Source organism: Euprymna scolopes, chromosome 46, assembly GCF_053919585.1.
Source record: "Euprymna scolopes isolate OS-2025 chromosome 46, ASM5391958v1, whole genome shotgun sequence".
NCBI classification, from domain to species: Eukaryota; Metazoa; Mollusca; class Cephalopoda; order Sepiida; family Sepiolidae; genus Euprymna; species Euprymna scolopes.
The window spans coordinates 198,928,245-198,952,287 of NC_136527.1; the positions used below are offsets into that span (position 1 = coordinate 198,928,245).

General features: G+C 32.5%; 1 protein-coding gene and 1 non-coding gene across 2 annotated transcripts; both read left to right on the forward strand.

Annotated features, from left to right (window-relative positions):
* Positions 1-1,789: 1,789 nt before the first annotated feature.
* On the forward strand, positions 1,790-2,969 carry LOC145270891 (uncharacterized). Its single transcript, XM_080126442.1, has one exon. It carries the CDS (start codon positions 1,985-1,987, stop codon positions 2,951-2,953), a length of 969 nt encoding a protein of 322 aa, XP_079982568.1. The 5' UTR covers positions 1,790-1,984; the 3' UTR covers positions 2,954-2,969.
* A 20,449-nt stretch (positions 2,970-23,418) lies between these two features.
* Positions 23,419-23,581, forward strand: LOC145271582 (U1 spliceosomal RNA). Its single transcript, XR_013865991.1, has one exon. It is a non-coding gene; the product is annotated as a U1 spliceosomal RNA (small nuclear RNA).
* The last annotated feature ends 462 nt before the right edge of the window (positions 23,582-24,043 follow it).

Genomic DNA, 24,043 nt, shown 5'->3' on the forward strand with positions numbered 1-24,043 from the left:
CCTGTGTCATAAAAATATTATATTTCGATGAGTAGCATTATATATTAGTTTATTATTAAGAGTAGTATTTGATGGATACACAGAAACGTGAGCAGCCATTTTGCCTTTCATATAATAAATTATTACATTTTTATTATTTGCAGTAGCAACTATGGTTATTGTTGTTAAAACCCCCTACTATATTATGGTTTATTTTAAAATAATAAGGATAAAACATGAGAATATTATTTCTGTAATGCTAGGTAAGATACCCAATTCACAGCTGTCGAGAGCTTTTTTCGTATACAAATATGTATTATCATACGTTAATTTTCAAAATATTTTTGGTATACAAATATGTATTATCATACGTTAATTTTCAAAATATGTTTTGGTATACAAATATGTATTATCATACGTTAATTTTCAAAATATTTTGGTATACAAATATGTATTATCATACGTTAATTTTCAAAATATTTTTGGTATACAAATATGTATTATCATACGTTAATTTTCAAAATATGTTTTGGTATACAAATATGTATTATCATACGTTAATTTTCAAAATATTTTTGGTATACAAATATGTATTATCATACGTTAATTTTCAAAATATTTTTGGTATACAAATATGTATTATCATACGTTAATTTTCCAAATATGTTTTGGCATACAAATATGTATTATCATACGTTAATTTTCAAAATATTTTTGGTATACAAATATGTATTATACGTTAATTTAAAAAAGTAAAATTTTGTTGGTATACAAATATTATCAGACTTTTATTTCAAAAAATAAAACCGCGATAACAAACCATTCAAAAGCGTTGTATGAAATAATTCGTTGACTGAAAAAAATGTAATTCTAAAAATAAGAAGTAAAAAAAATGAGAACCCAATTCTGTTGTATAAAATTCATTATTAAGAGTTTTAACAAATGTGTAATGTTTGGTAAGATAACCAATTCATGGCTGCCGAGAACTTTTTTTAGTATATAGATATGTATTATCAGACGTAAATTAAAAATAAATGTGTAATTTTATGAAAAATACATCTTAATACAGATATTAAGAACATTATAAATAAACGACAATATACTTGCACACATGTGACTTAAAATGAAAGCTACCTTAAAAGACCTATTAGTATCCATTATTAAGTAAATAGATTATATACTGATTTTGATTATAAGTATTTAAATACAGTTTCCTGTATTATAAAATTATCATATTTCCATTGGTAGCAATATATTTTTATCATTATCAGTAGCAACTATGGAAGTTGTATGCTTATTGGTCTTACAAATTCCTATGATATTATTGTTTATTTTGATTTATTAATTGCATAATTACTTTATCTATTACAAAATGCTATGAATATTATTTTACATTTAAAAAATATGAATGTGAATTAAGTGTTTATTTCTGTGATTTTTAAATGTATTATAAGTTATTGTTCTTGCTTTGTTGGCATGATTAAAATAAACAATGATATTACAATATTAAATTCCATTTTATTTTTTTTGCAGATGTTCCTGCTTGAATGTTTTTAATGAATATTAAGGGTCCATCCTTCACCTTAAACAGTATTCTATACACAATTATTTCTTTATGTAGCAGACAACAAAAACGTCTGCACACAACTTTATTAGACATATATTTGTGAGGAGTTATTTTTATCTGGATTGTTTGGCAAATAGTGATAAAAAAATTCACACATATTTAAATTTGCGAAATTTTGATTTAATGTTTTTATAAATCATAAGATATCGAATTTAACATTTCAGAAAACTCTGTAAATTTACAAAAGAAAATATGTTAACTCTTACACTAAGAAATATCTCTTATCAAATAAATTACAGGTGATACACAATTGAAATTTCTTTAGCATAAAAGTTGCACCAGTAACTCAAGATTAAAACTGAAAACTTTAGGATAAAATGTCATATTGCTTATAACTTGGTAATCAAAGTCTTGGTCCAGGACCAATTTAATTTAAATATGAATATGCACATTAGGGAAAATCCACATTCTTGTGAAGTGTGTGAATACTCTTGTTCTGAAAAATCATCGTTAGAGATACATATGAGAACTCACACTGGGGAAAAGTCACATTCTTGTGAAGTGTGTGGCAATTCTTTTACTAGAAAATCAACATTAGTGATACATATGAGAACTCACACTGGGGAAAAACCACATTCTTGTAAAGTGTGTGGATATTCTTGTTCTCAAAAATCAAAGCTAGTGATACATATGCGAACGCATACTGGGGAAAAGCCACATTCTTGTGAAGTATGTGGATATTCTTGTTCTCAAACATACCATTTAGTGAGACATATGAGAACTCACACTGGGGAAAAGCCACATTCTTGTGAAGTGTGTGGATATTCTTGTACTGATAAATCAAACTTAGTGATGCATATGAGAACTCACACTGGGGAAAAGCCTTATTCTTGTGAAGTGTGTGGATATTCTTTTACTAAACAAACAACATTAGTGACACATATGCGAACTCACACTGGGGAAAAGCCACATTCTTGTGAAGTGTGTGGATTTTCTTGTTCTCAAAAATCAAAGTTAGTGACTCATATGAGAACTCACACTGGAGAAAAGCCACATTCTTGTGAAATTTGTGGATATTGTTTTACTGAAAAATCCAACTTAGTGAGACATAGGAGAATTCACACTAGGGAAAAGCCACATTCTTGTGAAGTGTGTGGATATTCTTGTTCTCAAAAATCAACCTTGGTTACACATATGAGAACTCATACTGGGGAAAAGCCACATTCTTGTGACGTGTGCACATATTCTTGTTCTCAAAAATCAAGATTAGTTATACATATGAGAACTCACACTGGGGAAAAGCCACATTCCTGTGAAGTGTGTGGGTATTCTTGTTCTCAAAAATCAAATTTAGTGACACATATGAGAACTCACACTGAGGAAAATGGAGTCCAAGTCATTGAATGAGTTGTTTGGCAAGAACCCAAGGATGGTATACAGAAATTTAATTAAAGAGGAAATCAAGGTAAATTCGCCACCGTCACAGGAAGAAGTGGAGTCATTCTGGAGGCCACTGTATGAGGATCCCAAACAACACCAAGAGAGGGAGTGGATATATACAATTAAAGAGGCTGTCAAGGGCAAACAAAATATGCCACCACTAAAAATCACGAAAGATGCTCTAAGGAAAAAAATCACCCATTTTGGCAACTTTAAAAGCCCAGGAATTGACAAGATCCCAAATTTCTGGCTTAAAAAACTCACAGCACTTCATGAACATTATGCACAGGCATTTACTCGTGTTGTACGCGGTGAGGAAGATCCACCAGAATGGTTAACTCTTGGTAAAACGACTCTGGTACCCAAGAGCCAAGAGACTCACTTGCCCAATAAATACAGGCCTATCTGCTGCCTCTCAACCACATACAAGTGGCTTACAGGAATGATTGCAGATGCAATCTATCAACACCTGACCGAGGGTGAGTACCTTGAAAACGAACAAAAGGGATGCACCAGGAATAAACTTGGTACAAAGGACCAACTGCTCCTCAACAAAACCATCCTGGAGGACTGCAAAAAGCGTCAAAGAAACTTATCAATGGCTTGGATAGACTATAAGAAGGCATTTGATAGTGTGCCTCACTCCTGGATACTGCGATGTTTGGAGATATATAATGTTGATGAGAGCATAAGGACATTCCTTAAAAAAACAAATGACCCTGTGGCAAATATCAATGGCTCTACACCACATGGAAGGGACAATACAAACTTCAAATCTCAGTGTCCAGCGAGGTATATTTCAAGGTGATAGCCTGTCACCATTGCTTTTCTGCCTTACTATTGACCCACTCAGCAAGCTCCTTAAAAATGTGATGCTCTGTACAGTCTTAGTAGGGGAAGGAAAAAAGAAAAAAGTAAAAGAGTAAATCATCTACTTTTTATGGACGATCTCAAACTCTATGCAGAGACAGAAAAACAGCTTGTCTCTCTGATTGAAAATGTAAAGACTTTTACAGAGGATGTCTGCATGGAGTTTGGATTTGACAAATGTGCCAAATGCACAATAAAAAAAGGAAAAAAGACGACATCCGAAAATATACGGTTCAATGATGGCTTGATTGAAGACCTAGGAGAGGATGCCACATATAAGTACCTCGGTATAGAGGAAAATGTAACTGTGGAGCATGAAAAAATGAGACATAAGGTGGAAATCACGTCAAAAGGAAGGAAGAAATATTCTATAGAAATACGTTACACCACAGAAAATTTGGATTATTTTCTTGGATTACAGAACCAAGAGGATTGAAATATTCTCGAATGAATATTTAAGTTCATGTCGCAAGGGAGGTAATTTACATACACCCTCTTTTAAAAAGATTAAGTGTTAACGTGTTTTATTTAAGTTCTTTGACACGCAGTAAGCCGTGACTACACATATATTCTTACACCTATTAACCCTTACAATATTGTTAATGGAATTCTTTGAGAACCGCCATAGGGACTAAAGTGGCAGACACTGTTATTGGTGAACATAAAACTGAATATACCTTTCTTTCCCTATTTATCCTCTATTTATTAACAAGTTTATCGTGGTGTTCTTTCGTTTTTTTTTCTTGTTGTGCAATGAGATAACCTTCATTGAGCGTAATGATAAAATCCCCGTTATCTACTGAGGTGCGCAAGAATCACTGTCATTCGAAACTGAAATCCGTGAAGTACAAAGATGAAAGAGATATGTAAATTGTGGTAGTGTTGTGATTAAATGTCTGAATATGACGGTGGATTTTCCTTTTTTTTATTTGCGGGAGCGATGGAACGTAATTGTGATTTTGTGAAGAAGAGAGGAGAAGATTACTTTGCTCACTCGGACTTATTGGAACCTCCGTTACTCGTCCCAATGTTAAATATCAAAGACATCATTTTGCTTTTTCTTTTTCCTGCATGACAAACAGACACGTGGGCGCTTCTTCACAGGTCATAGGTCATGTGTATGTCCGTTTCTATTTCCCCCACACTTATTCTGTGTATGCGTCAGTGGGAAGAAAAAGAACGACGAATTTTTTGTGCACAAAACAATATTCGCCAATTGAAAACATCAAGTTTTACTTTACAAAAAGATAAACACTGAGGATTTTAGAAAGCGGTAGATAATTCTAATCTTTGCTTGAACTGCTTACCAATGAGAATTCACAGAAAGGAAAATATTCCAGAAACAAGAGATAAAGAAGATATTGAATATATCTCAATGTGACGAAAGCAAGGTTGGAATGCTTGTGACACGAATAACTCCTGAAAATTTAACGTTGGATTTCAAGTATTGTTGCAAATTCAATGCATAGACAATTTACCGAATTTCTGGTTGAAGAAGCTTGCATCACTCCATAGCAACTACTGTTGTTGTTTCACTATTTATTTGAATTGAAAGAAAGAGGCTTTAAAAACATGATTAATAAAAATCGATACAACCCTCATATGCCCATAACAGTGAGACACTGTGTCCTAACAAATACAAACAAATGTAAAAGCTTTTCTTGATTACATACAACATCGATGAACAATTATTGTCACATGTTTAGTTTAAAATGAATAAGTTGAATGCAGGCACCGACGGTTAAACAAAGCTGCAGAAAAGTCTAACCTTGGGCTAGATGTATTACCAACGAGAATTCCCACTAAGCAGAAATCATTAAAAGTTTTAATGGATCTTAGACATAAGTCTAATTTATGAAAACAATCTTAAAATGACAGAGCCAATAATAACGTTGGAATGTAAAAGTTGGATGGATACTAGTATTGCTAAATTAATACGACATAGACTAACTATCAATATTCTGGCTGAAGAAACGCATATCACTCTAAATCAAGAACGAGATCCAACAATACAGGTGAATATGATGTTGTGGTTAAATATAATGATCCCACAACTCAATCTTCACTCTTCAATCCTGCAGTCCAATGCACTTATTACAGCAATTTCTTCTGCCAAACAAAAAAGCCACCCTCTCTCCCAAATACAGGCTTTTTATAGGACAAAACCGTCCAAAGTTATTTGCATACTCTTCCCATGATCTCTAGTCTATAAATAGACGCAGTGGCCATTCTCTTCTTCTTCTTCTTTCTTCTTTCACTCTCTGAAGCGGGCGTTGCCAGTGGAAAAAGGTTTGCACGATTTTTTTTTTACTACAGATGTCTTATTACCAAACATTGCTTCATATTGTGACTTCAAACATTGTTTTAATTGTGAGTTGAGATTTAGTTAAGAAAAATAAATAAAAGACGTATGAATGCTAGTTAATCAACATAAAATTGTGAGAAATAATTTTTAAAATAATGGGAATAAAATACAGATTACAACAAACAATAAGACTGGTGGTGTAATAGAATGAAGAAACGAGTTATCATATCGTCTCCTAATCAGAGTAAATCAGTCAGAGTTGGCGGAGGCAGAGTGTGGATTGGCCAGCAGACCTCGATGGAGATTTTGATTATCACCATTATTCATCTTTCTGTATTCCTTATTGACTTGATAATGTAATAAATTTCCTGTGTAAGTTTTCGCTTTATCTTCTTAACTTATATATATTGTTGCAATATTTTTAACAAGTCATGGGGGTATGGTCCCTCACAGTTGAGAGATTCTATTTATAAACACTCCAGTTAGGAAATGACGAATCAAATGAATTCAAGTCCTGCTACCAACCAATCAGAAACGAGAATTGCTCCATAAAAATGAAACTTTTTCTTCAGCAACCTTGCATATATTTTCTCCGTGTCAACACGGGAAGAATCTTTTGCTCTGTGGTTACAAAATTATAAAGTCAGGAACCTGTGCAAAACAACTGTCTACTGAGAACCATTCATCTCTAGGACTTGTATAGAACAACTAACCACCGGAAAATGTTCTGAAGCTAAATACAGAATAAAAAAATCGCGTGCAACTCGATGAGAAGTAACAGACATGAAATAAAGTTATATGAAAAAATATCTTGGTGTTATAGTTGTTTATTTTGGAGGAAGATGTGTTCTTTTTAACGTAAAAAATGTCTATCCGTCATGTTAAACTGTCGTGCATACATCATTGGTCGTGGTTGTTAATATACATCCGCATACAAAAACAGCCGTCACTGTACACTACCAAAGCACTATATACTATCAAAACAAGAAAAGAAACCATTATACATACATTCAGAGACACATTCATAAGAACACAGTTACATAGACGAAATAAAACGTTGCAAATACAGGCGGCTAAAAGAACGTACGCACTTGTAATTTTTTTTTAAAACTGCAAATTTAAGGTAACAAACTATACCTCATTTGAGTGGCCTTTTATTCTTCTATAACTTTACCTGTTCATATTTGACTTTGAATCGAAATATTCTAGTGTTCACGTCAATTAAAAAAAATAACTTCAATTGAGGAGGCAAAAAGAAAGTCCGCACAATGAAAAATTGTTATTTAAATGTAACTTTAGGACACTAATGCAACAAAAATACAACAAAAACACCATGAACTAGTTAATATTTTGTAGCATAGCCCTTCTGCAATTTGAGAGTCTGCAATCTTTTGGGAATTCCTTGAATTAGACTGCAGCAATACTCCAAGGAAAGGGCATCTCACATTTCTTTAATTTTTGTCCAAAGTTCTTCCAAATTTGAAATTTTATCATTACGTAGTTGTTGCTTGATGTAATGCCATACATTTTCGATAGGATTGAGGTCTGGAGATTGTGCAGGCCAATCCAAACACGGAATATCATGCTCTTCCATTAACATTTTGACATTGCCAGCTGTGTGAATGGGAGCATCATCCTGCATGAAGATGGGATTATCATACAAATCTCGACCGAAGAAGGTAAAAAATGCTCAGTCAAAATATTAATGTACTTGATCGAATCAATTCGACCTTGCTAGCGAACTATAGGCCCTGGAACATTGGTACTGCTAATGCCCCACACAAAAACTGAACCCCCGCCACCTTGCAGCGTTAAAACCGATCACCTAGGATTAAATTCTTCATTTTCCCTCTGACGGACGTACTACCTACCATCATAGCCTATTGAACTTGCTTTCGTCGCACTGTTGTTAGATTTAGGGAGCCGTTTAAAATCTGTTTCTTAGGCTGCGGACCTTGATAGCATTGTCTCCCATGTTAGAACTAACTCTAGTACGACTAGATTTACAGACACCACGAACACTACTGGTGTTTTGGTTCTTTTGCACAGTCTTTTGTACCGTTTTCTCAATCTGCGGCCGATTTCTCGATTAGATAAACCAGAAAGGTGGAGATTAATGGGCTCTTGACGATCACTAAGAGAAAGTCGTGGCATCTGGACTAAATATTACGTTGTAAAATTTGGAACAACAACAATTATGATTAGAGATACTTTGTTGCCTGTTGGTAGATATTTTAAATTGATTTTGGCGCGATAATTTAAGCTCGTTTTAAGCGAATTTGTTGCTGCGGACTTTCTTTTTGCCTCCTCAATTTGAAGTTACATGTTAAATTAACGTGGACAGTAGAATATTTCAATCAAAAGTCAAACATGAACAGGTAAAATTATAGAGGAATAAAAACCGAACCAGATGAGGTATAGGTTGTTTAAACAGTTACATTGAATTTAGCTTGAATTTGAAGTTTTTGAAAAAATAGAAGTGCGGACTTCCTTTTTGGCGACACTGTATATTTGCCCGTTACATATATATGTATACGCTCAGGTATACTACAACATGTTTTTCCCAAGATTGGGTGTATGCATGTAGTGTTGTAAATGAATGAAGACGTAAAAAACTCTTTCCAAGGTTTTTATTGAACAAAATTCACTAAATTTACTAAATCAAGAGAAAAAGAACTGTCTTTTACAGAAAAAGGAACGCGTGACAAATCATGTGGCAAGAAACTGAATTTGCAAATCTATTGTTTTTTAAATAGTAAGAACAATAAATAAAAATAAAAATATATAAAATGAAAATATAACAGTAAGTCATCTTATTTTCCAATAATCTGAACACACTGACTATCTCGTTAATTTCTAAGATCATTTTCAGTTGCTTGGAGTAGCGAGTGACGATTGGCGAGTTTAACATTACTAGCTAGTGAGTGATAATAGACCTCTATGGTAATTGATTCAAAAGTCGAAAGTGGATCCATGTTGTAGTAGTCATCCCTTAAAAGAACCTTGCAACTTGATACTAGATGACTCACACTTTCCAATTCCGTGTGGCAGAATCTGCATTTGCTATGATTAATGAGACCTTCAATCTTCTTGAATGCATTGGTCATCAATTCCTGGTCTTGAGCAGCCATTGTAACCCTTTCCTTATCGTGGTGGAGGGCTCCCCTCTTGAGCCAGTCCAAGGAACCTTTTTTGTCTATGTATTCCTGGGAAAGTTCCCCCAGAAAATACACTGATGTTGGTCCCATTCTTTAAGGTCCCTCTTTTGGAAGGTCTCAGTATATTTCTGCTGGCTCTTTCTTGCTATTTCTGTGGCAAATTTGTTTGGTGCTTCGCACTCATCTGAGAGACAGCCCTGACCAAAATGCTTGACCAGCTGGGTGACTGATGTTGTTCTGCTGGCTATTGTTTGCTGATGTTCCTATACCATTCAGAGGGTGTGGTTCTGGGTGCTTCTCAGATACTCGTCTGTACTCACTATTGTTGCCCTATATTGGTGGTTGATCTCTGAGAGCCCTAGTCCTCCTTCTTCCCTGGGCAGTGTCTTGGAAGACACTGATTTCTATATAATATGTTATGAAGCGATATTAGCTTCCGTGTCTGTAGATCTAGCCAGTTGATGTATTTTTCTGGCTATTCAATGATACCAAAACTATATATAATTACTGGCATAGCAAGTAATTTATTTTTATTTAAGTTTCCCTATGTTGAGGATTGATCTTGGAGAGTCCCAGACCTCTTTCTCCCCTGGGAAAATACAGTTTTGGTAGACACTGATGTTTATATATTATTTTATGAAGCGGTAGTAGCTTCAGTGTCTTTAAATGTAGCCGGTTGATGTATTTTTGTGGCCAGTTAATGATACCCAAACTATATGTGATTACTGGCATAGAAAGTTGGTTGATATATTTTTGTGGCCAGTCAATGGTACCAAAACTATATGTCATTACTGGCATAGCAAGTCGGCTAATATATTTTTGTGGCCAGTCAATGATACCAAAACTATATGTGATTACTGGCATAGCAAGTCGGTTGATATATTTTTGTGGCCAGTCAATGGTACCAAAACTATATGTGATTACTGGCATAGCAAGTTGGTTGATATATTTTTGTGGCCAGTCAATGATACCAAAACTATATGTGATTACTGGCATAGCAAGTTGGTTGATATATTTTTGTGGCCAGTCAATGATACCAAAACTATATGTGATTACTGGCAAAGCTAGTTTGTTGATATATTTTTGTGGTCAGTCAATGATACCAAAACTATATGTGATTACTGGCATAGACAAGTTGATTGATATATTTTTGTGGCCAGTCAATGATACCAAAACTATATGTGATTACTGGCATAGCAAGTTGGTTGATATATTTTTGTGGCAAGTCAATGATACCAAAACTATATGTGATTACTGGCATAGCAAGTTGGTTGATATATTTTTGTGGCCAGTCAATGGTACCAAAACTATATGTGATGACTGGCAAAGCAAGTTTGTTGATATATTTTTGTGGCAAGTCAATGATACCAAAACTATATGTGATTACTGGCATAGCAAGTGTGTTGCTATATTTTTGTGGCCAGTCAATGATACCAAAACTATATGTGATTACTGGCATAGCAAGTTGGTTGATATATTTTTGTGGCCAGTCAATGATACCAAAACTATATGTGATTACTGGCATAGCAAGTTGGTTGATATATTTTTGTGGCCAGTCAATGATATCAAAACTATATGTGATTACTGGCATAGCAAGTTGGTTGATATATTTTTGTGGCCAGTCAATGATATCAAAACTATATGTGATTACTGGCATAGCAATTTGGTTGATATATTTTTGTGGCCAGTCAATGATAATAAAACTATATGTGATTACTGGTATAGCAATTTGGATGATATATTTTTGTGGCCAGTAAATGATATGTGATTACTGGCATAGCAAGTTGGTTGACGTCAGTAATTTATTTCTCATCATACGACTCTTTGCCTATCTTTTCCCTCATCTTGGCACATTGTATGAAATCATTTTCTTCAATGTCTTACACATCTAGCCGGTTGATATATTTTCGTGGCCAGTCAATGATACATTAGCTCGATGTTATAAAAAACCAAAGCTGTATGTTATTACTAGTTGATGGCAGTTATTTTATTTTTATTTGTAAGCTATATTTTGCATACCTTCCTCACACGGTGTATAAATCCTTTACTAATCTTCTCCCTCATCTTGGCATGCTGTATGTTCCCGTTTTCCTCAATGTCAAGGTAATTATAAGGCTCGTGCTATTCTAGATCCCTGTTGTGGATGTTTTCATTAAGCTGCATATTTTCTGTGTGGGTCTTCTTCCCAGCTCTGAGTGTACACCTGGCATTTTTATCCAGGCCACACTTCATTCCGATATCATTGGAGAAGGTGTGTACTAACCCGACTACCTGCAGCAACTGGCGCAGATCCGTGTCAGAGCAGGTGATTTTTCATATGTCTCACTAAATTAGATTTTTTTTATAAAAGAATATCCACACAAGAACGTGGCTTTTCCCTTTTTTATTTTACTTCAGTCAAAATCAAGGGGACCACAACCTTAGGCTAACAACACTTGACGTCTATATGAGATACATAGATATTCTAATGTTCCATTTAAGGTCTTTATTTCTCAAACACTGAGTTAGTAAAGAAATTGAGAACAAAATTTTTCTCTCCTCGATTCATTATTTTTATACGTTGTAGTATATGTTTCATTTTGGTCTCCTCGTCTTACTAGTAAAATCACTAGGAGAATATGTACCATTCCTTGCTAATGTGGGTTAGCCATAGGAGTTTTAATTTGGGCAGCGAATACTATGATTTTGAATATTTGGTCAGTATCCTCATCCCAGGTTATTCTGAGAAACCCCTGTACAGAGAGATCTTGGACACTCGAGAAAAATGTCAGTGTCAGTTTTCATATGACTCACTAATGTTGATTTGACAGAAAAAGAATATCAACATACTTAACAAGAATGTGGCTTTTCCTTTCTTTTTGTTTTCACTTCAGTCGAAATTTTTCTTGGTGTGAGTTCTCATATGTGCTACTAAAGTTGATTTTTGAGCAAAGGAATATCCACACACTTCACAAGAATGTGGCTTTTCCCCAGTGTGAGTTCTCATATGTATCACTAAGTTTGATGTATTAGAACAAGAATATCCACACACTTCACAAGAATGTGGCTTTTCCCCAGTGTGAGTTCTCATATGTATAACCAAATTTGCTTTTGTAGAACAAGAATATCCACACACTTCACAAGAATATGGCTTTTCCCCGGTGTGAGTTCTCATATGTGTCACCAAATTGGCTTTTGTAGAACAAGAATATGCACACACTTCACAAGAATGTGGCTTTTCCCCAGTATGAGTTCTCATATGTATCAGTAACGAATATTTTTCAGTACAAGAATATCCACACACTTCACAAGAATGTGGCTTTTCCCCAGTGTGAGTTCTCATATGTATCACTAGCTTTGATTTCTTAGGAAAGGAATACCCACAAACTTCACAAGAATGTGGCTTTTCCCCAGTGTGAGTTCGCATATGTATCACTAGCTTTGATTTTTTAGAATAAGAATATCCACACACTTTACAAGAATATGGCTTTTCCCCAGTGTGAGTTCTCATATGTGTAACTAATGTTGATTTTTGAGAACAAGAATATCCACACACGTCACAAGAATGTGGCTTTTCCCCGGTGTGAGTTCTTATATGCATCACTAATTGTAATTTTGTAGAACAAGAATATCCACACACTTCACAAGAATGTGGCTTTTCCCCAGTGTGAGTTCTCATATGTGTCACTAAAATTGATCTTTGAGAACAAGAGAAACCACACACTTTACAAGTATGTGGCTTTTCCCCAGTGTGAGTTCTAATATGTGTCACTAAATTTGATTTTTTAGAACAAGAAAAACCACACACTTTACAAGTATATGGCTTTTCTCCAGTGTGAGTTCTCATATGTGTCACTAAATTTGATTTTTGAGAACAAGAGTATCCACACATTTCACAGGAATGTGGCTTTTTCCAAGTGTGCGTTCTCATATGCTTCAGAAAATATGATTCTTTAAAACAAGAAAAATTACACACTTCACAAGAATATAGCTTTTCCCTTATTTGTATATTCATATTTAAAGTAAATTGCTCTTGGTGTAAGTTTATCACTACCACGTTATAAACAATATAACATTTTATCCTTACTTTTTCAGTTTTAATTTGCTGCAAGTTAAATTTTATGCTTAAATAATTTCAATGTGTATCCCTTTTCATTTGTTAAATAAGTGATATTTTGTAGTATAAAAGTTAAAATATTTTCATTTGTAAATTAGCAGATTGTTCTGAAATCTTAAATTCGATATCTTATGACTTATAAAAACATTAAACAAAAATTTCACAATTTTTAATATGTATAATGTTCTTACACTATTTGCTAAACAATCCAGATAACTCTTCACGCATATATGTCTAATAAAGTTGTGTGTGGACGTTTTTGTTGTCTGCCACATGAGGAAATAATTGTGTATCGAATACTGTTTAAGAAGAACGATGGTCCCTTACTATTCATAAAAAACATTCAAGCAGGAACATCTGTAAATAAAAAATAAATGAAATTTAATATTTTAATATCATTGTTTATTTTAATCATGGCAACAAAACAAGCAACATAAGTTTATAAAACATTTAAAAATCACAGAAAAAAACACTTAATTCACATTCATATTGTTTAACTGTTTAATACTATTAATAGTATTTTTAATAGATATTTTTGTGATAGATAAAGTAAAATAAACAATAATATAGTATTAATTTGTAGGAACATACAACTACCATAGTTTCTACCGATAATAATAAAAATATATTGCTAACCATAGAAATATAATAAGTTCATAATACAGAAAAGTGAATTTAAATACTCAGTAAATAAAAGTTAATAATACAAATCAATATATAATTTAGTTTATTAGCAATGGATAATAATATGATCTTTTAAAATAGCTTTCATTTTAAGTCAGATGTATTGAAATATAGCCGCTTTTTAGTGTTTGATATTAAACTGGATATTCTCCTAATATTATATAGTTGTTAATACTAATAATAGCGACTTTAATGCAACAGAATCAGGTTCTTATTTTAAACTTTTGTTGGTCGAAATCATCAGCACATTTAATAATAAATCTCTAAAAATTGTATTTTATTCAGAAAGTTAATTCTTTTTCCTATTTTTAAGGAATATAGTTTTTAGAGATGTCATAGTGAACTGTTATAGGCAATGAAAACAGACGGAATAGAACTGCACAAATCTACAGCTTTGAATAGAAAGGTACAGAAATATGATGATGTATTATAACTGAACAGTGAATGAATGAAGAGCAACATTAACCAGTAAAACGAGTTAAAACTTTGTTTCTGTCTCCTTGCCGATAATTAATGTGCATCAGTTGTAAGCTGTAATTTGTGTAGACAGATCGGCAGGCACTGCTGAGTGTGTTGAAATTGTCTTTACATCTTTTTAACGGCTTAAAGGGTTGCTCCTTTTACCATCGACGGTTCTGAGGGTTGGTTCACCTAATGCTTTATCTGCTTAATTTATTGTGGTAGAGGGGGGAGGTTTGTATCGGTCTTAGTTTTCTTACTTTGTTGAGGGAGAATAAGAGCCTAGTGTCCTTCACTATTCTATAATTTCATGTAAATATTTAATAAACAAATGACACTGAAAAAGTATCCCTATTGGCGTTCAAAAACAACACAAATTGCAACTGAAACATAATGAGATACTATGGATTATGGGTCATATCAGCAGAGGCATTCCCTGTGACTTGTGATGTGATATGTCTGTTTACATCACATTTAAGTTTAGCATGTCTATATAGTCAAGAAAACAGGGAACAAGGAGAGAATTACAAATGTTTTCATTAACTTTTTTCCGTCATTGTTAAGTCAAAATTGAAATTAAGAGACAAACAAAAACCTTATACATCTACAGCTTTAAATAGAAAGGTACTGGAATAGGATGATGTATTATAACGAGATACCTGAAGAGTGAATTGATGTAACACTAGATCAACAAGTCAAACGAGCACAAAATCTTTGTTTTTGTATCTTGCTGATATCTAATGTGCAGTAATTGTCGGCCATGGTTTGTGTAGAGAGAATGGCAAACACTGCTGACTGAAGTGAATTTGTACTTACAACCAGCTTGTTACCTACTTCAAGTATTTTGAAGGTTGTTACACCTAATGTTTCATCTGCTGCAATCAATTTTGCATGTCGTTTATATAGTGCTGAGATGATATAAAGTAATTAAATTAGCAGAGGATGAGTGCCATATTAAAAGATATATAAATTCAATAGATCCTGAGCTTCTATATTGCATGTAATTATCCTCTTTACTGTTTATATAGCAAATTTTACCCGGCCATTAAATTGAGCTTATGTAAATAAGAACTGCCTGTCTTTAAACTTTAATCACAAATTTTTAGCATATTAAAAAAGTTATGTTTTATAGAGTAGTAAGAAATTGTGAAAATTGCAAAGAAGTTATATATGAGGGACCATACGTCGGTTGCAATAAAATTAGCTTTTGTGCAGATTGGTGAAACTTTGTTTTTATTTTTCAGCTACCACTATCCATTTCGCATGTAGTTTATGATGTTCAGGCCAGATGCTATGACGTCATAAAATTAGTTATAAGGTTTTAAGAGCTCTTTTACAGAATAATAAAAAATTGTGCAAATTGAAAAAAATTGTAAATTGATATAATGTTACATATAAAATACGTCTTGCAATAAAGTAAACTAATGTTGACAAAGCTTAGTTCTCTTTTTCAGCTGCCAATATCCATTTTGCATGGTGTTTATGATGTTCACGCCAGATGGTATTACATCATAAAATTCGTAATGGTGTAAGAGTTGTTTAGAAAATAGATCAATAGTATCTTGAATAATTTGTATTATTTGTAAGGAGTGTGTAACAACTCACCTGCCAAATCGATTGGCCTTAAAATATTTTTGTGTTGTATCAATACTAATTATCTTCACATAATAATCAGACAATATATATATTGTGCGGTTGTACTTCATTGTTTGGTGAGCATTGGATTAGATAGGCTTACCTAACATTTCTGAGCTGGCACTATACATTTTGTGTGTGGTTTATAAAGTGCAGACTTAAGAAGTATAAAGTTATTTAATTAGAACTAAAGCACAAGTTGTTCACAGGAGACACGTTATAGAATTTTATGATCTCCACAGAATATGTTCTTACAAAATGCTGAAACATGTTGGATTTAAATTTGCGACCCAGTTTTTAATAGTTTGTAACAGTTGCTATTTTTTTAAAGTTGTTTTTCACAATAATTAATATATTTTTTCAAGTTTAAGAAAAGTTTTAAATTATTATATTTTTGGAGTCAGTGAACATGTTTGACTTATGTTTTTTTTACAAAGGAGTCACCATTATTAAGGCCCAGATGCCACTCGAGGATAAGGGTTAATAAGCATACAGTGGTCAATGGAACACTGCCATCGTAATTGTTAGTGGAAATTTGGTAAATTGAATTACTTAAGGGAAAATGCTCATTAAGAACATGTTTAGGTTGAACTTGAAAATGACGATATTATAGTCAGCTGGAAAGCAGGAAAATGGAAGAGTTCCCCAGGTGTGCATTCTATTCATTACTGTTTATATAGCAAATTTTACCCGGCCATTAAATTGAGGTTACGTAAATAAGAACTGCCTTTAAACTTGAATCACAAATTTTAAGAATATTAAAAAGTTATGTTTTACAGAGTATTAAAGAATTGTGAAAATTGAAAAGAAGTTATATATGAGGGACCATAAGTCGGTTGCAATAAAATTAGCTTTTGTGCATATTGGCCAGGCTTTGTTTAATTTTTCAGCTACCACGATCCATTTCGCACGTGGTTTATGATGTTCAGGCCAGATGCTATGACGTCATAAAATTTGTAATGATGTAAGAGTTGTTTAGAAAATAGACCAATAGTATCTTGGATAATTTTGCATGTAGTTTATGATGTTCAGGCTATAAACGTCATAAAATTAGTTATGAGGTTTTAAGAGATCTTTTACCGAATAATAAAAAAAATTGTGCAAATTGAAAAGAAGTTATAAATTGATATATTCTTACATATAAAATACCAGACGTTTGTGACGATAAAGTTAACTAATGCGCAGGTCGACAAAGTCTAGTTCTCATTTTTAGCTGCTAGCTACTATTCGCCCTTGTATGGCGTATTGTTGTGACATTTTGGCTGGTGCATCTGCTACTAGTCCCTTGCTTCTGGGCTGGGTTCAAAACAGAGTCGCCAACCTGATATATACTCAACTGTCATCTAAGCTTCAGCTGCTGTCCCATCAACAAAATATTACATCCCTCTGCTTTTTTTTGTTTTACAAGTATTTTAATGGTGGATGTTCTGATGAACTACAAGATCTTGTACTCCCTCAATGGAAATACCTTGGAAGTGCGAATGAACGGGAAATCCGGGCCATCAAAAAAAGTCGGTTTATGGGTCAGACGTTGAATGGAGCAAAGTTCGGATGAACTTAAACCCTGACCGACAAAAATTAAATCTGGGAATAAGATGATGTCATTCGGCCACACGTAAGACCAAATCCAAGCATCAACAGGGTCAGAATGTGGGTCGATTACGTAAATTGGTTAACGGGAAAATTCATAAAAAGCAATGATTAACAAGTCAAGAGTCAGTCAGAGAGTGACAGCAGAAGGGAAGGAGAGACGATGCTCAACTGCCTGTCACGGTCGCAACCACACCCTCTCTGCCTCACTATCTCCTCCACCGCCGTATTACGTGTATATGTTTGTTATTAAATAAATCAAGTTGTTTTATAACAAAACGTCTCCTTATTCATAGATAAATGAACATTCACTAGACGAGTTACAACAACATATATGCATAAATGTCAAACGAACTATCTCTCTATCTATCAAGATATTCAAAAATCTCGGATAGTTATAATATAGATGGTGCTAACAAAATAGACGTCACGGCCATACCACCCAGTATATAACAACCTGACAAGCAGCAAAATCCCACCCCAACACAGTAGAGATCCCTAGATGTATGAAAGCCTTCTATTCTAATAGTTTCTTCCCCAGAACTGCCAGACTCTTTCTATCTTCCTGCTTCCCCAACTGTACTGACATGCAAAAATTAAAATGTAATGTAAACAGATATTTTGCTGCTAAACTCCCTACATAGTACCCCTGCAACCTAGGTCCCAGATAATAGCCCCCTACATCAAGAGGTAAAAACTGGTAAAACCAAACAGGACATCCATGTAAAAAAGTAAATTTATAATAATAGATAGTTGTGGACAGAAAACTACTTCTAAATGTACCCCCCCCAAAAAAAAAACAATGAAAAACAAAAAACTATGCTGGTTTCGATTGTAAACATTTAAAAAAATTTTTAATATTAAAAAAAATAATTTTGTGCTCAGTTGTCTAACAATTCGACAAATTTGGATCAACTTATTTTGTTCATGGTAAACATTATTTTCTCAAAAAAATAACAAAAGTAAATAAACACATTTTTGATAAAAATCTAAATATCAGATTGAAAAATCGAGTATTAGGAAGATTAGGAAGGGGTGGGTGCTCATTTTAAGTTTAATTTATAAAACAAAGTCTTTAATATTTAAATTTTGTGGTTTTGACATCCTATTTTTCGCAATATTTTTAATGGCTTTCACACGTAATGGCAAACAAAAAAGTACATTTTTTTAGCAGTAAAACTACATTGGATTCGATTGTAAACATTTACCAATTATTTATTTATTAAGTTTCTGTTAAGTGATCATTTAACAAAAGAATCATTTTATGTAAACATAATAGAAGAATCATTATTCCATTATTCAAAAACCTAAAGCATTTTTGGGTTTGTTTTACTGTAAACATAGATTCGAAAAAGTTGTCAGAAAACAAATATAGAACAAATAAACGTAATCAAAGGCAAGATAAGTTCCTTTTCTACCTAACTGGATATGTGTTTAGTGTTTATATTTAATGTAACCTGTTTATTCAGCTAGACAGATATATAGTGTTTACCGATGTATTGGAAAATGTAAAATGGCGGCCAACTCTCTCTTTGACACGGTAAGTTTGAGAAAAGGAGTTAAAGATAAAAAACTAGACAAAACACTGTTAGAAACTTGCTCAATATATGTTACCGTGACATAGACTGACATATATTCAGCGGGTTTTTAACAGTATTTTGTCTGTTTTTTTTTTTAATTTATTTATAACTCATTTTCTCAAACTCAAACTTGCCTTTGATAACATTTATTTGTTCTATATTTGTTTGTGACAACTTTTTCGAATCTATGTGTACAGTAAAACAAACCAAAAGAATCCGTAATAGAAGAATCCTTATTCCATTATTCCAAAACCTAAAACATTGAATAAAATATAAAAATTCAAACGGAATTCTCTAGCGACATATTAGGTAAATTAGGACAGGAAATTATTTCTAAACACACACACGTACACACACACACACACACACACACACACACACACACACACACATGTATAAGGTTAAAGTACGAAATAGGTACAAAACAATCTCCTCTCCACACGTTAAGAATGGCTTTTTAAATAATAACGTTATTATTTCAGCACGGTTCAATAAGTGCACTAGTACCAAATAAAACAATTAAATACCGAAAAAACAATTTTTGCGTTCAGTTGTTTAACAATTCAACCAACTTCGAATAAAATTATTGTTTATGGTAAACATTAGGATTTTCGCAGAAATCACGTAAATTTTACTCAAATAAACATATTTTTAATCACGAAATCAATATTTTTTATTGGATTGCAATAAAAGTAAACGTTTTTTACGTTTAACATTATTTTAAGAATCAATAATTTGGAGAGAGATTGCAGAAAAAAAAAACTTTTTCAGATTAATTTTAAAGTTATTGAATGGAATTTTTTTTAAAGCGTAAAAAAAAAACTTCCTTTCATATTGGATTGCAATAAAAATAAACTTATTTTAATATTTAAGATTATTTTAATGTTTTGAATAATATTGTGGTAAAGTGAAAAAAAAACCCAAAAAAACTTACCTTCCATTCCAGGAATTTAATACGAAAAAAAAATATCGTTTTTCTCTTGTGTCCAACGCAGAAAATTTGTTTGTTTGTTAGGATTTCTTAATATAATCTTTAGTAAATTGATACAAATTTTGTTTTGCGTGTCCAATTCATTAAGCAATTAAATATATGAAAATATAAAAGAATCAAAATTAAAAGATGAAAAAAAAAACGATTTAAACGTGAAATTATTATAAGAAGAAAAATCAACTGCTTCAGAACAAAGAACTTATGTTCATCGTAAAACGGTGTAATCATTATTTTGTTCCTCGTGTAAAAGATTAAACATTTCATTATGATTTGGATTAGTCGAACTACTGTTTACATCCAAGATGAGAACAGTAATCCAAATAATCCAAATATAAAAAAAATGCAAAACTGAATATTTCACATAAACAATTCAAAAAGGAAGGAATTGAACAAATAGCGAAGTCAATCAAATAACAAAAACTAGATTTGAACCAACAAGAAACAAAACAATAATCACATGATTACATTATGAAAATTGCGACTTATTTTTATCAGATTCGATTCCGTTAACTTTACGATGACCTTAACTTATAATTCCAGACTTAAACCTGATGTTTTATATGCAATCAACGACTAACGATGGAAGTGTGGTTGCTGTTTCTAGTTTGTTTGCGCATTTCAGCTATGTGTCGCGTTGTCACCATTCTGGCTTTCCTTGTCATGTTTTGCGCCATCCCATGTATTACTTCCTCCTTCCTTTGATAAAGAAGTAGTGCAATGTTGTAAAATGTATTGGAATATGAGAAACATATAACACAAATCGATACTGAACAACAACAACGATATATATATATATATATATATATATATATATATATATATATATATATATGTATATGTATATATATGTATATATATATATCGACGATATATATATATATATATATATATATATATATATATATATATATATATATATATCAGAAAGAGATAGCGACTACAGCAAGGTCAAGCCTAATAAAAAAGCAATAAAAATTAAGCATACCAATGAATAATAAACACTTACAAGCCTCCACCCCTTGGAAAAACTTCAAATTAACTACGGAAATCGCCATTTTTACACATTTGAAAATAATTTCTGACGAGGACGCATCACCGTCTGAAACGCGCGTAAACGATCTCAATGACTTAAAAACATTATTACAATGATCCAAACATAATTCTCAATGAAAAACCAAGACACGGAATAATAAAATAATGTTAAAAAATACACATTGTTGGTGACTACTCCCTTATTAATATATATATATATATATATATATATATATATATATATATATATATATATATATATATATATATATATATATAAAACTGTGTGTGGCGTACTGCAAAAATATTTTTTCTCAAAAATAAAAGTGAATACAATTTATTTTTAAAAAAATCTGTATACATGATTCTAGTGTATAAAATAATTACACATAAATTGTTTTTATTTTTTTTATTTGTTTTTGAAAGATCGTTAGCAAATTAGCAGAATAAAAACGTTGGTGGCTTTTTTTTTTCGTAATTACATTAAAATTGATAAACTAAACCTGTTTTTCTTCTGTCGTCACAAATATAACTTTTAAAAGTATATTTTATATCATTTACATTAATTATCAGCATTGTTTGCCTAAAATAATTTTTATAGTAAAGCAAGGAACTATGCTATATTATCGATTGACGACGACGACGACGATGACGACATATGAACAAATTAATATATGAACAAAAAAAATATAGCGTCTATTGGCATTTTTTAAATTACTGCTCATGTAAGAGAAAATAACTCTTTCGATCATAATTTTTTATTTATTTTTGTTTCATCCGTGCTTTGATATGATTAATGGGTGCTTGTACAGTTTAATCAAGAAATCAAAAAATAAAAATATTGAAAAAAATATATTGTATGTACTCGTTATGGATTAAAGTTTTCATGAAAAAAGAAATCACTTGATTTGATCCAGCAGTTATTATTATATTTTTTATCAAGGAAAATCAAATTTTAATGAGATCGATCGGGTAACGGCCATCTTTTTTTAGCTTAGGAGAAGGGAACGACAGGAGAAGATAACTTCAATCACCGTTTAAACTTTTTCAAATTTTTACGAGATTATTTTGTTTTGAAACATGAGCAGAAAAAATACTTAGATAAATATTTTTCACTTATTTTACAGAATTTCTTTGTCCTTTTAAAATATTTTTTCATTTTGTCCTTTGTATAAAGCCACCCCTTCTCGTGTCCCTAAATAGCCAAATGGCGATGATAGATCGATTTACAATAAAATTTGATTTCCTCTGTAAAAAAAAAGTACTTGATCAAATTAAGTTACTTTTTTTCAGAGAACTTCATTCCATAACGCGTAAGTACAATATAACTCGGGTGTTTTTTCAATATTTTTATATTTTTATGTCTTGATTAAACTGTACAAGTGCCAATTAATGAAATACAAAACTGATTTAATTACATAAATATGTTTTTGGTTTAGTGCTTTAATTTGAATTCTAAAAGTTTTCATTCGTTTGTATTTGTTCTCATTGAAAAGATTATGAATTTATGTTGTTCACATGTAAACGACCTTTATATTGAATATTACAGCAAAAAAAAATTAAGTTCCGTTAAGAATTGAGGTATTTTGTGAAAATGTTGGTAAGTTTAAATGATAGTAAATTATTTGTTATAAATTGTTGTTATTAGTGAATGAAATGTTGTGATATACTGATATTGGTGAGAATTATGTGGAGGTATTTTAGTTTTTTTTATTGGTGTTTGTTGGTGGTTAGTATAGAAGTGTGATATAAAAACAGTGGTGGGCACATAAAAAAGTATACTTACCTGATGTCGGCTGTTATTTTAAGTAGGTCCGGGTAAGAATGTTAGGCGAAACAATGTATGATAGAAACTCTAGTGTAGGTTTTATAATAAAGTACTTGCTATCTTACGCAAGTCTAGCTAAGGACTAGAAAAGACCCCTTTTTCCCCCACTCCCCCTTACTGGCCTTTGTGCCTAAGCTTCCTCGTACCCCAAATGAGGCCTTGGCAGTAGATAATACCAAGGCCGGGGACGAGGGGCTAAATATCATACTTACCTGATGTCGGGGTAACGGTGATCATTACGGTCGTTCCCCCAGAGCGAGGCCCATCCATTGCACTGCGGTTGGGTTGACCTTTGCGATCGTCCCAAATGTGGACGACTCGGACGTGCTATTTCTAAGTGTAGGGTCTGCGTACGCGCTCACCCCGATAATACAATCAAAATCAGAAATTCTTCCCTACTTCTTCCAAGTACCTCTCACTCGTAGGTCTATACTCCCTCCGCTTAATCACCCTTAATCTCTGTAATACCAAGAAATACGCAATTTCTCTCGACCAGTTTATTATCCACTTCAATTCCAACGTTCTGATTGTATCTAATTTGCATGTAAATGTAATCAACGTTTAATCGTGAGGAATCCGTCTAGCTGTCGTCTACAGCTACTGAAAGTGTCTTCCTTCGATATACAGTGTGGACATAAGCCCTGTTACAAAATTTGTGAACTATTTATTATGATAATATTAAAATAAATTGACAATTTAATTGTCATTATATAATAATGTAATGTATGATTTCTAATTTTTTAGAAACAAAAGCTGTTAATTTTTAAACAATGTTGAATTGGAGAGAAGATTAACCATAGATCAACATGAGAATGACGTACGGCACAAG